This window comes from Periplaneta americana, chromosome 10 (assembly GCF_040183065.1).
Source record: "Periplaneta americana isolate PAMFEO1 chromosome 10, P.americana_PAMFEO1_priV1, whole genome shotgun sequence".
NCBI lineage: Eukaryota > Metazoa > Arthropoda > Insecta > Blattodea > Blattidae > Periplaneta > Periplaneta americana.
Genome location: NC_091126.1, coordinates 24,480,685 through 24,494,766, shown reverse-complemented (window position 1 = coordinate 24,494,766; position 14,082 = coordinate 24,480,685). Strand labels below are relative to the sequence as shown.

General features: G+C 35.1%; 2 protein-coding genes across 5 annotated transcripts in view; one reads left to right on the top strand and one right to left on the bottom strand.

Annotated features, from left to right (window-relative positions):
- The window catches only part of LOC138707524 (uncharacterized), a 737,224-nt gene that overhangs the window by 644,050 nt on the left and 79,092 nt on the right, over positions 1–14,082 (bottom strand). The window lies entirely within an intron of this gene.
- Positions 1–14,082, top strand: part of LOC138707523 (SET and MYND domain-containing protein 4-like) — a 119,316-nt gene that overhangs the window by 44,088 nt on the left and 61,146 nt on the right. For all 4 annotated transcript variants that reach the window (XR_011334254.1, XM_069837047.1, XM_069837048.1 and 1 more), the window contains one exon: positions 13,749–13,926. Coding sequence is in view for 3 of the 4 variants with exons in the window: in XM_069837047.1 (XP_069693148.1) it covers positions 13,749–13,926 (178 nt within the window). In the remaining variant the exon portion in view is untranslated. The remainder of the gene's footprint in view (positions 1–13,748; positions 13,927–14,082) is intronic.

Genomic DNA, 14,082 nt, shown 5'->3' with positions numbered 1-14,082 from the left:
ACCTTCACATTTCTGTTTTTCGATCCACCATCCCTTTATAACTCTTTTCTATTAAGGTATTCTTTGCCGAGAATTTCTTGATTGCTTTCTAATGTTCTGTTATGACTGAATTGCTATATGTCTTTCCCTCTCTATCCTCTTCTATTCTCTCCCTCCTACCTAGACTGTTTTCCTTCCATTCCTAAATTTCCTATTTTATTACCCCTATCCATATATTTATTTCGATAATACTCCTACAGTTATAATACCCCTGCTTTCTGCTATATGAAAAAAAAATATTTTTACGATTTAAAAACTATTATTTATATGTTTTTTTTTTCAAAATTCAAAATGGTGGCAGTTCACTGTGCAGTGATGAAGCATTTCCTTCATAAATCATATAGGCCTACTTGTTAACTTTTTCATATTCTTTCTTTTATTTTATTGCTGAAACTCATGTTTACAATATCATGTGAACTAATATTGCATTACATTCCTTAATAATGTCATTTTAAGTGATCGTCCTTCATTTAATTTAGGATGCCCCCTGTTATTGTTATTATTATTATTATTATTATTGTTAATTATTACTTTTAGTATTAACTAATATTATTAGTATTAATTATTATTAGTATTATTATTAATTTATTGTGTTTATTATTGTCATTATTGAGTGTAATTAGTTAGCACTTCCACCGGGTATATACCCATTTGCAGTGTGAATAAATATATACATACATACGTACACACATAAATATTTTTTTTGTTTTGTTTTAGAAGAGAATATCGATATTTTATGATTTTTAAATGAATTTATTTTTTATCAGACAATCTATCAAAGGTATAAAAGTGATTTTGCATCATATTTTAGATATGAATATGCATAAATACACACAAAAAAATCTTCACAGCATGTTGGATAGTTTTTGTGTTATGAGGGAAACGCTTCATCACTGCACAGTGGACTGCCACCATTTTGAATTTTGAAAAAATGTAGAAATATTTTTTTTTAAATCGTTTTTTTTTTCATATAGCAGGACAGTGTTTTACACATATTATTTTTCATTATTGTACAAGATACAGTAATTGAGGAAAATAATGTTGAATATTTCCAAAATTTTACTGCTATAAGCTGTATCTAACCCCTTAAGGGTTAAGGGTTACTGTACCTCCAAATTTTTTAATATGGTAATGAGTGTTTAACTAAAATTTTCTCAGATACTATGACAAACAGAAAGACGAAAATATTCAGCTCTTAACTTTTGTGCTCTTGATGTATTATAAAATGAATATGAGAAAACAACAAATTAACTTAAACATCATGGTGTGTGGATAAGCTTCAGCGCTTCTACCGCGTTGTCTTGGTGTTGGTGGCTGACGTTTCGACCGCTGTGTTGTGGTCATCTTCAGAGCAGTTGTTTGATAAGGAAATATCGAAAAATCGAAAGAGAATTGGGAGGACAAATTTAAAAGGTACGCAAAACGCGTCCTTGCAAGGGGTTGGGGGCTGTACAAAACTAAGTATGTGAGCTCCAAGCCTGTTGGCCACTAGTCTCACTCCGGGTTACGCTGCTCCACTGAAGGAACTCTAGAAAATTTTGAAGGGGAAGCCGAAATTGGACGTAACCTCTTAGGTACCACATACGCGAGGGGGACTGAGATTTGATCAAGTGATCACGGAACGGGGCGATAAGGAAATAGTCTGCGAGCTGGTAAATATATATATATATATATATATATATATATAGTGGTCTCGATGGGGGGAGTACTTGCGGTGATAGGTCGTAGGTTCTCCTTCTGGCATCTGATTGGTCCTACGTTGTCCAATCCGGTTGAGGTCTGTATGAAGGGGAGTATTCATATTAAATACTGGCCCTCATAAGGTCCGAAAGAGTGACCTTGATACCGTGCCCGATGTCCGGATGAAGGGGGGCGCCGCGTATACATGTGGAGACCAGGTTTCTCGTTCCTAAGTATGATCTTGGAATAGACTTCCCATGAGTTGCTGAATAGTAACCCCTCGTCCTTGTTGATGTTGTTGGGATGTTGTTTGATGTGGAAGGCTTCTTTAACCAGTCTTCTGTATAAGTTGTCTTCTTTATCTATTATCTTGATATTGTCGAATTCGATGGCGTGGCCTGAATCTGCTGAGTGTAAGGCTATTGCTGATTTTTCGCATGGTCCGTACTTGCAGAGTGGGATGTGTTCCTTCTTTCATACAGACCTCAACCGGGTGGGCAACGTAGGACCAATCAGATGCCAGAAGGAGAACCTACGACCTATCACCGCAAGTACTCCCCCCATCGAGACCACTATATATATACCAGCTAGCAGACTATTTCCTTTTAAATTTGTCCTCCCAATTCTCTCTCGATTTTTTTCGATTTTCGACTATTTCCTTAAGCTCGTGCTAACCAACCCGCTCATATCTGGCCTCGGCCAGTATGATCCTAGGTTACGGCGTAGACACCAGACAGGTCCATTAGCTATAGACTACTCTTGATACAGGAGGACAGGGAGGCTGGCGTTACTCCCAGGTTTTGGTAGCCACGACTCAACTCCATGAGACTCCTTGGATAGTGCAACCGCTTTAAAATGACCTTGTCTTAACTGGGCTAAACAAAATCCCTCCCTAAGAATATCTACATTTGTTGATCGATGGAACTATCATAGAGCCAATGGGCTAGTATATATCCATCGATTCATAGAGTCATTCTACCTAAGAGCCAACTGGCTAGTCTCTGATATTGAGACAACTCATCCTGCCTATGGTTTTTCCGTGGTTTTCCTAAGGCGCTAAGACAAATGTCGGGATGAGCCCTAAAAGAAATGGGCCACGGACCTGCACTCATATCCCAATGAATCGCCCTAATTACTCTAAATTAATTAATAATTACATCTCTCCCCTCTCTTCGTAATTGAGCCACCATAAACCCAAATGGCTGGTCTCTAAATTGAGACGATTCAACAAGGCTCATGACAACAATCACCTCCTACATAATAGCCAAATTGGCTAGTCTCTTATATATGAGACAACTCATCCTGCCTAAGGTATTCCGTGGTTTTCCTAAGGCGTAAGACAAATGTCGGGATGAGTCCTATAAGAAATGGGCCTCGGACCTATATGCCCTTCCCCATATATATTCCCCTTTTCTTGTAAACGACGTATGCCCTAGTTCAGAACCTCTAAATTGTCTATTAAATATACGAGGTCACTCAATTAGTCGCAATTTGAAAGGACAGGGACCTCTCAAATTGCAGATTTAGATTTCGCGGCGCATCTTCCGACGGCCTTCACATGCCTTGTCATCGAACAACAGATGACAGCGTCTTGCCATCCTAACTGCAAACACCAGCCATCTCCTCCTCTCCTCGTTTCCTGATCACTTGATCAAATCTCAGTCCCCCTCGCGTATGTGGTACCTAAGAGGTTACGTCCAATTTCGGCTTCCCCTTCAAAATTTTCTAGAGCTCCTTCAGTGGAGCAGCGTAACCCGGAGTGAGACTAATGGCCAACAGGCTTGGAGCTCACATATTTAGTTTTGTACAGCCCCCAACCCCTTGCAAGGATGCGTTTTACGTACCTTTTAAATTTGTCCCCCCAATTCTCTTTCGATTTTTCGATTTTTTGTCTATTTCCTTATCAAACAACTGCTCTGAAGATGACCACAACACAGCGGTCGAAACGTCAGACACCAACACCAAGACAACGCGGTAGAAGCCCTGAAGCTTATCCACACACCATGTACACCAGCCGCGGAAGCCTACGCGAACACTTAACTTAAACATCATGTTTGTAGGGAAATATCGAATACACGCTTCATTACTGATGCCCAATGATTTGAAGTATTTGATACTATACCGTATAACAGCAGATATATGTGAAATATGTAACCAGAACTAGCGATGCTTCGTTGAAGGGTGTCAAAGTTCATTCATTAATTTTTTACACCCGATCAATAGAGAACACTGTCAAAACGGAATATTGAAACGGATCTGATAACTGGACACCATGTAGGAAGTTCGGTCGACTAAGTATATTCACTGAAGCCTGAAATCCATTGATTACACGCTTCTTGAAAAAACTGACGTACAGGGTATATCCCAGTATTTAAAAACTAGTTATAACCAGAATTAGGTGCTTGTAAGACCACTTAAGTCCACATGTATACGAAAATAAATAATGTCAAGCGTTGCAAGTATAAAGGAGAAAAATTACCGTTTCTGATTAAAACAACGTCAATTGGTCTATCACCTTTCGTACGTGTCTGAAATATTGGCTTCCTTTCTAGCAAACAAGTCCTGAAATCGTTAACGTGTTCTTTTATTTATATTTGTTAAAACAATACAAGTTTGAGGAAAAAACGTAATGAAACGAATATGGATAGTGATAGTGAGTTAATGACTTAACGAGAATGAATGTTTATCCCGTGGAAATTAAAAAAAAAATCGTATAAATGTTAATTGATAATCTGTTAAAACAACACAAGTCCGAGAAGAGGAAATATGATGAAATGAATTCAGATATTGCAGATGAATAGTTAATAGTAAGACAAACTTACACATATTTATTCTGTTAGCTTCAAAACAAGAATATACAACTAGTAACATGATAAAAGAGTACAAAACATAAGGAACAAAAATTCTGATATTGTACATAGATAACTGATTATGCATTAAGAAAGACTTGCCCATATTCCTTCTGTCAAAGTTACAAAAGCGGGACTTTTTTCTTACTGACACTTGTTAAGACAGCATAAGTCCGACAAAAGATAATATTGTTAAAAAAGGATTTTAAAAAAGTAGACTGATATTTGTGTAAATAAGAGATATTCTGATGTTTTATTCTAACAAAGTTACAAGAAAACATATATTTTATGAACGTGAAAATAGTATTAGTATCACAAAAATATCTAAAGAAAAATTTCAGATAAAACGTATGAATTTCTGGTTTATTACAAGACAAACAAGTTTCTTCTCTGAAAGTTACAAAACTCCAGTAATTTTATTGATATTTATTACAAGTGGCGGCCAAAACATTTTGTAAAGAAAACATTCAGGAAATACAAATGAATTACTTAAGTACTAAGAGAAATTTACACAAGACTCCTGTGACTCAGTTACAAAACACGGATAATCGTCTTATTGACAGTCGTTAAAACAACATGAGTCCGAAAAAATATAAAGAACAAATTTAGATAACGCAGTTAAACTGTTTTGTGCATTAAGAAACACGAATATTTTCTCTCTCATATTTATAAAATATGGAATTTTTATCAATACTTATTATAATAACGCGTGCCCAAGAAAAACTATAATGTAAGGAATAAAATTCATATAATCTGATGAATTTTGTTTGTATACTAAGAAACGGCTGCGAATATTTCCTATGATAAAGTTACAAGAAGAGGTTCATTTCCTTAGCCATAGATATCAAAACGACTTAAGTCCAAAATATATTGTTTTCAATAAAACTGATACAACGTAGATGAATTCCCTGTGATTTACAACGTAGATGAATTCCCTGTGATTTAAGATATGCTTATTCACCTTTTCTCTCTTGACATATCAATACACGGGTTAGTTTCTTATTGATACTTCTTAAAACAACATAATTCCAAAAATCATATTATACAGCAAGTAATAAAATTAAGATAATTCAGGTAAACTATTTATGCATTAAGCTACACTTATTCTTCTTACATCTCCGAAAACCATAAATCGAGATTTATTTTCAAATTGATAACGCTCGAAAAGGCACAAGTCCAGAAAAGTGTCGTAATATATAATAAAATTGAGATAATGAAGATGATACCTCTGCTTGAGATTCTGGCTATTACGCACATCTATTATCAGGCAGTACATCTCACTTGATGATATGTGTCAGAGGAAGAACAATTGTTTGTATGCATCTGAAGTCTGTTTAGTTTAATATGTATCTAGTCAGCGTTGTGTGCAATGGAGGGGGAAGGAACTGGCCAACGTTCTCCGTTATCTCCTGGCTTAGTTGCCTCATGAGTGAGGTGACACGAGGTTCAGACCTGTCTTCGGACAGTTGACTAAACAAAAACAATGCAGATCAATTACCTATGGCTAAAGATACCTACTCACCTACTCACTTTTTTCACTGCAAAAATTACAAAACGCTAGTCATTTCTATACTGATACACTTGTTAAATCGACGTAAGTTCAATAATTATTGTAAATAATAAAATGCATATAATGCAGGTGAATTACTTATGCTTTAAGAGAGAATTACGAATATTTCTTTTCAAAAAGTTACAAAACGCGGGAAAATTTTTGCTGATATTTCTTAAAAGCAATTAAGTCCAAAAATTATTATAAAGACTATTATACTGTTACTACGTCACACTGCTTCTGACCAATAAAACAGTAAGAAAGGACGTATTTCAACTAATCAAGACTGCTTACCGCTACAATTTATCACTTCCCTAGCATTTGTCTATTTTTAATACCTCCCCATCATTTATTTGTTTTATCATCTCCCTAGCATTTGTTTCTTTGGTTGCCAACATTTCAACATGCAAATTATTTACGGTACTATAAAACATGCACTGCATTTGTCATTTGTTTCCTGGATAGATAGTCAACAGAAAATGGCGGCTCCGTTCAAACGTTTTCGTGAAGCTAACATTAGTTAAATGGAATTTTAGTAAGTAAATTAATACCTACTTTATTGCATTGTAGTATTTTATTTCTTCTAATCTTTCTATACTTTCTTCTAATCGTGCAATAATCAATTAAATCCCACTCGTGTTTTGGTTTTCTCTAGATAAATCAAAACCTCAAGTGAGATTACTGTTGAATAATAGTACATTATGCAACGAGCACATAATGACGGTAATTAAGAAGCGAGTATGGATATTTATGTAACGAGAGCAAGCGAGTTTCATAATTTTCATACGAGGTTCTTAATTACCATTATAGGCGAGTTTCATACGACTTTTTATGCTCGACCATATTTCTAACTTGATATTATTAATTTTCTTTGTATCTGACCTTGACCAATGTCCCGTATGTTGTGAGATGTGCGCAGACGCGAAAGTATTGATTTTTTCCGAGGAACACATGTCCACATTGACCTTGCTAGGCCATAAGAACCTACAGAGATAACATTGAAATTAAATTAGACATTGAAAAACGAGATGACAAATTGAATTTATTTGAATATTATTTACAATTAACGCTAATTATTATAGTAACAGAACATAACCTTCTGCGACAGTATTGGATTTCCAGCCTCCGTGACTTTTCGCTAATTCTCTTTCGATTGCATATCCGAGAATAATCGATACTTGCGGTTTTATAACGGTAGAAAGCTGAACTGTCATTGGCTGAACAGTTGTAACCTGAGTCGTCATTGGCTGAAAGACCTGACCTTTAATGAGTAGGTGTACTTTAATGACATGCATTAAAGGTCTGCTACCAGGTGTATAATTACTACATTTCGGCATGGTCGAGCATAAACATTCATATAATGCAAATTACTTTCTTATGCTGCGTGTTCAGTTCAAAGTGTGTCATGGCTCGCCGTATGCCGTCATGTGGCTAGCCGATGAGCCTAAAGAATTCAATCTTCTTACACTTCCGCAAAGGCGTATTACCTATGTGCCAGAGAAGTTGCCTGGCAAGTACGGCGTTCATTCTGAAGAGTACGTACCGATACGTACGGTAACGCCGGTAGTGGCAGGAATGTGAACTGTTTGGAAAAAAGTACTGAGGTGAGTTTTTTCTTACTGTGGGGATGTGGGGAGAGGGTTAAGACGATTACTTACGTATTTGTTGACATTAACTTCGACGGTCAACATGGACATGGAGCATTTGATTTGAATTGTGGAATGTTGCCGTACGCAACCGATGATAACAAATACCTTGCGTACAACTTTCCCGCGCAAAACACACTTCGAAAGAGGTTATGGTAGCACACAGACCGTACAGACCGCCATCTGTTGCTACGACGTTCAAGTTATACCGTACACGTTCTCAAGTTCAGATTGAACGCCTTGATTAATAGGCAACTTCTCTGACATAAAAGCTTAAACTCGCTTCAAATCGCTGACTCACAACAGTGACGTCATGACACACTTTGAAATGAACGTCCAGTACATACATACATACATACATACATACATACATACATACATACATACTGTCCGTTACTCGGGAGAAGACGAGCGGAAAGAATGTGACCTTCTTGACTATCGCTGTTGATTATTATAAACATCGCTCAGATAAGCATTCCAGTAGCCAGGTTATTACTCGTGCAGGAAACATGAGTAACAATGCGTATGGAAATTAAAGATAAGTTGAACAGAAGGAGACCTAATGTTTCTGCTTACTGCAGTACAAATATTGCATGTGTTGTCGTACGTTATCTGTCCACATCCCTTCTTCCTCAGTCCGCTCTCGACTTCTCCTGAGTCACCGACAGTACATACATACATACATACATACATACATACATACATACATACATACATACATACATACATGCATACATACATACATACACACATAACATAACATAACATAACATAACATAACATAACATGACATACCGGTAACATAATACAACACAACACAACATACATTACATACATAACATAACATAACATACCGGTAACATAATACAACACAACACAACATACATTACATACATAACATAACATAACATACCGGTAACATAATACAACACAACACAACATACATTACATACATAACATAACATACCGGTAACATAATACAACACAACACAACATACATTACATACATAACATAACATACCGGTAACATAATACAACAAAACACAACATACATTACATACATAACGTAACATAACATAACATAACACACCGGTAATATAATACAACACAACACAACATACATTACATACATAACATAACATAACATAATACAACACAACATACATTGCATACATAACATAACATAACATAACATGACATACCGGTAACATAATACAACACAACATACATTACATACATAACATAACATAACATAACATAACATACCGGTAACATAATACAACACAACACAACATACATTACATACATAACATAACATAACATAACATACCGGTAACATAATACAACACAACACAACATACATTACATACATAACATAACATAACATAACATACCGGTAACATAATACAACACAACACAACATACATTACATACATAACGTAACATAACATAACATAACACACCGGTAACATAATACAACACAACACAACATACATTACATACATAACATAACATAACATAACACAACATACCGGTAACATAATACAACACAACATACATTGCATACATAACATAACATAATATAACATAACATAACATGACATGACATACCGGTAACATAATACAACACAACACAACATACATTACATACATAACATAACATAACATGACATACCGGTAACATAATACAACACAACACAACATACATAACATAACATAACATAACATAACATAACATAACATACCGGTAACATAATACAACACAACACAACATACATTACATACATAACATAACATAACATAAAATACCGGTAACATAATACAACACAACACAACATTACATTACATACATAACATAACATAACATAACATAACATAACATAACATAACATAACATACCGGTAACACAACACAACACAACACAACACAACATACATTACATTGCATACATAAACACACGAAAGGCAGCTTGACAACTGAACATAGTGACAGCTGACTAAGTAGATAGATATCGTTGGCGGGATCACAGATAGACAGGAATGGATGGATACAGACAGACAGTCTTACTGACGTTGATATTTTTTGTTTTGTTTTTAGAATAGCTGATTCGCTGAATCTCTTTGTACAAGAGAAAAAATAATTTTACTGTGCATGTCACACAACGTTTCATCTCGTCAACAAGAGGAATTTAATCTACGAACATTTTGATACAGTGAACTTTATTCCTGAGTTATTTTACATTTTATTGTGCCGCTCAATTAATTTGAATTTATATTTTTGCATGGCCAAGCTTCAGGATTAAACGAGCTTCCTATCGATTCCTTTATGACGTCTGGAACACGAATGCATGGCAGATTACATAGGCTAGTGTGCTTCTCAAAAGTGCCACGTACTCGAGTGACCCTCGAAACTGATTGATTATTAATTAATTGAAATATCCACAAAAATATTTCACCGTGGAAACTATTTTTTGACATAAATGAAACCTAATTAAAACTGAAGTACTGCTTCAGAAATATATTTTTACCGCGTCCCTATCAGTAGATTTATTTCACAACGTGCAAGGTAATGGAAAACCAATATTATTCTGAATCAAGTACTGCCGGCATGATTGATTACTGAATGAATTGTGAGTGCCAGATTTCATGAACCTGAAAACAGAGAACAAATCTCAGCTGATGTATCGTGTTTCAATTCACGGAAAGGGTACTGAGACAATGATTCAATCGCTGTTCACTGAAGAACCTTTTTTTACGAGTATGAGAGAGAGGTCATATTTTGAAAGGAGGTCAATAGCTGGCTTTAATATGATATGGTTTGAATTCTGATACATATGCCCCCAGGTGGCGAAATTTATGCAACGGTCTCAACAATATGCCTTTTGTTCCCGGCAGCATTTATTATCTTCAAACTGTCAAAATTAGAACACGCATCGCTTGACTTATGAAACGTATCTGTTCAAGCACGCATGCAGTGGAAACGATTTACAATCAGTGGGTTTAATAATTAAATTACTCTTTATTCGGACTCCAAAAACCGAACTTTTATATGAACTGTAGACACAATAGAGATAACTAATAGCTATGCGCTCAATGGAGTTGGCGTCTGTAGTAGAGATCATGGGTGACTTTTCAGTTGAAGCAGGAGTCTCTTCGAGAATTTATTAATCTAAATAACTGCGAACCGCAAATCTGTAATAATGTATATATCTTGGATTAAGCAACGGCTATAAAAGATCCAGACTTCGAATCGTGATTATCACAAGACAATTATTGCTATTAAAAGGACCGGTTGTATAAATCTTTTGCCGAGATTAAGGGTTAAACATGGCCGTCAGTCAACTTGAACCGTTGTACAGGGACATAATTTTATTTTTACTTCAATTTTTATTGTACCTGAATTTTTGTATGTACTTCACTTCCATCCCTTCTACTAATGAAGTTCCAACTGTCCTCCACACAGAAGCAAGGTCGCATATAGGACTGAGTTAGTGAGTATAGTACGTTTCAGAAATATGTTTGCATTTTCCAGTGACGAAAGAGCTTTCAATATTGAATCATGTTTTCGCACAGGTACTGTCGCCCGTTTGCCTACGTCGCATCCCGATTTCCCCCACCTACTTTATTCTGTATTCCTCATCTTTCACTGTTGCTACCTCTCGTCACTGGAACTCTCTCCGCCTGAAGTCAAGGGCTGCCGAACAAATCCAAGTTAGAAAATTATCTTATGACGAGTTGCCAAACTAACTTACTATTATGACAAGTGTTGTATTGCATGTTTCCACGTATTCACATGTTTTTATGTTCTAGTGATATTCAACTTATTTTACATTTTTGTTTTCATATTTTCCGATAATGGTATATCTCTAATGTGATAAGTTGAGCTATATATAATCTTAATTTTCCTTATTGTGTGTACTTAGAAATATTGTATTCACTGTATACTTTGTACTGCACTATTTTATTACTATTATTATTATTATTATTATTATCATTATTACTATTCTTATTTATTATTATTATTATTATTATTATTATTATTATTATTATTATTGTAAATAATTGTCTTATTTTTTTTCATAATTTGTATGCCTCATTTATTTTGACCTGCTGTTCACATATTATAATGTTTTTTTCTTTCTTTCTGTATGTTATATATTATGTCTGATTTCTTCTTATTTGTTGTTTACATTTTATTATTATTATCTTATTAAGTTTTGTGTGTAAAATTGTAGTGTACTTTGTAAATTTGTAGTGTTTTTGTAACGCAGTCTTTACTCCTGGTTGAGTGTTAAAGAAGGCCGTATGGCCTTAACTCTGCGAGGTTAAATAAATCATTATTATTATTATTATTATTATTATTATTATTATTATTATTATTATTATTACTTTTACTCGCCCATCTGTAATGCTAGTAGCTGGGCTGTTTTGGCTCTTTTCCGAAAACATTAATTTCTGTTGTAATATTATACAACTGTTTAAAATAACTTAAATAAAAGGGCCTCGTTAAGTAATTAACTGTCACGTGATTTCCCCTCTTTCTACGATCCTGCGACATAACTACTTCAACGGACAGTAGATAGCATTTCTGAGTAATTTTATCTGTGCGGGTCGGGCAGAAGTGAAGATTGAATTTACAGTACGTAAGGTACTCTTTTATAGAGTAGGTACAGAATTAGTTCAGCATGAGTTACTAGTACGAAGGACGAAACTGGTAATTGGAATTAGATGCAATAGTCTGTAGTGTGATAATATGCACAAAAAAAACTGAAGCCTGTATCGAAATGAACGGCCACCATTTTCAAAAATGTGTTTAAATATCCATATTATGATTATTTTTCAATTTAACTTCATTCTCTACATTGTACGCTAATGTTCTGTAGACAGTATAATATACACTGCATAATGAATACGTTCGCATGGATAACTCAGTTCGTGAGTAAAAACACTTATTATTTATACTGTACTGTATTTTGATTAAACAAAAACCTAATGAAAATTATCAAACTCAAACTTGCGACATTTTCTAGTGTACGTAAATGGACGAACTATTTTTCTCCCGTCCTATAACTAGTAAAGTGATTTGTTTGTATTTTACGTCAGTATCATCGAACTCCGTTCGTGGAAGGGGTAGCAAACGGTGTTTTCTGTTTTCAACCGTTAATCCAAAGGTATGGCCAGGTTAATATTAAAAATATTAGTAAAAATAAAATGATGTCCCTGTATAAACGCTAACCTAAGTTCATGTTATCTCAATCTAAGTTCATATAAAGGGGTGACGTGTGAAATTTTGGTCTTTTCAGTCAAAAAATCGCGCTTTTGTTTTCCTGTAAAAATAAATCACCAATTTCTTATTCATATGTTGAGCAAGTTCCAAAGCTCAGCGGCGCTCGAAAGCATAAAAATTAAGCAATATATAATTTATAACAAATTTATGAAGAAAACAATGCAACATATAAATATTTCTAACATTACAGAGAGGTGTTTCTTATTTAAGAAGTTAAAAAATATATAGAAAAGACGAGGGAGGTGGTTTTAAAGCAGCGCGCGAATAGCTTGAACTCTTATCAGAGGAGTAAGATTTATTTGCGAAATATATTATGCAATTAATAATTCTTCTGACGAAATTTTGTCACTAATATTTTAGTCTCGATTTCCATTCAGGATTCACACTATGTAGTCCGAGTTCTCGAATTATTGGACACTCTGTATAGCCTCGATACTTTTATGAAACAGTAAAAAAAAATACCCACAAATCTCTCACGACCCTCAAGAGCATGAATGTATCCAAACATCCACAAATATTCCAAGTGAACACTTTGATTATCAACTGACTAGTGCATACATTTTATCTTTCCACGCTCGCATGTATGCACTGCAGCGTTCACTCTACAACCGTAAGCGTGGAAAGATGAAATGTATGCACTAGGACTATATATTTACAACTTAAATATTCCCAAAAATTATTTCTTTCATTCTTCTACAGAAAAAATCTAAGAAGGGAGGTGCAGCAAATGCTAAAGGCTCGAGAGTTGGAGATGCTGACAAACCAGAACTCACGTACGGGAAGAACGCAGATATTCCCGCCGCTTCTTCCGCACTGAAGCTTTGTTACTCTCCGGACAAGGGACGGTACATGGAAGCAACAAGGACCATCAAACTAGGTCAGCAGTTTACATCTCAAGGCTGGCATTTCTATTCTACGTGGATGACTAGCGTAGTATGAAATCTGGTACGTTCAATGACAAGTTCTTCACGGTCTGTCACCAGGCTTCAAATACTTCAAACCTGAAGTGGGGGAACACTTTACAAGTCCACTC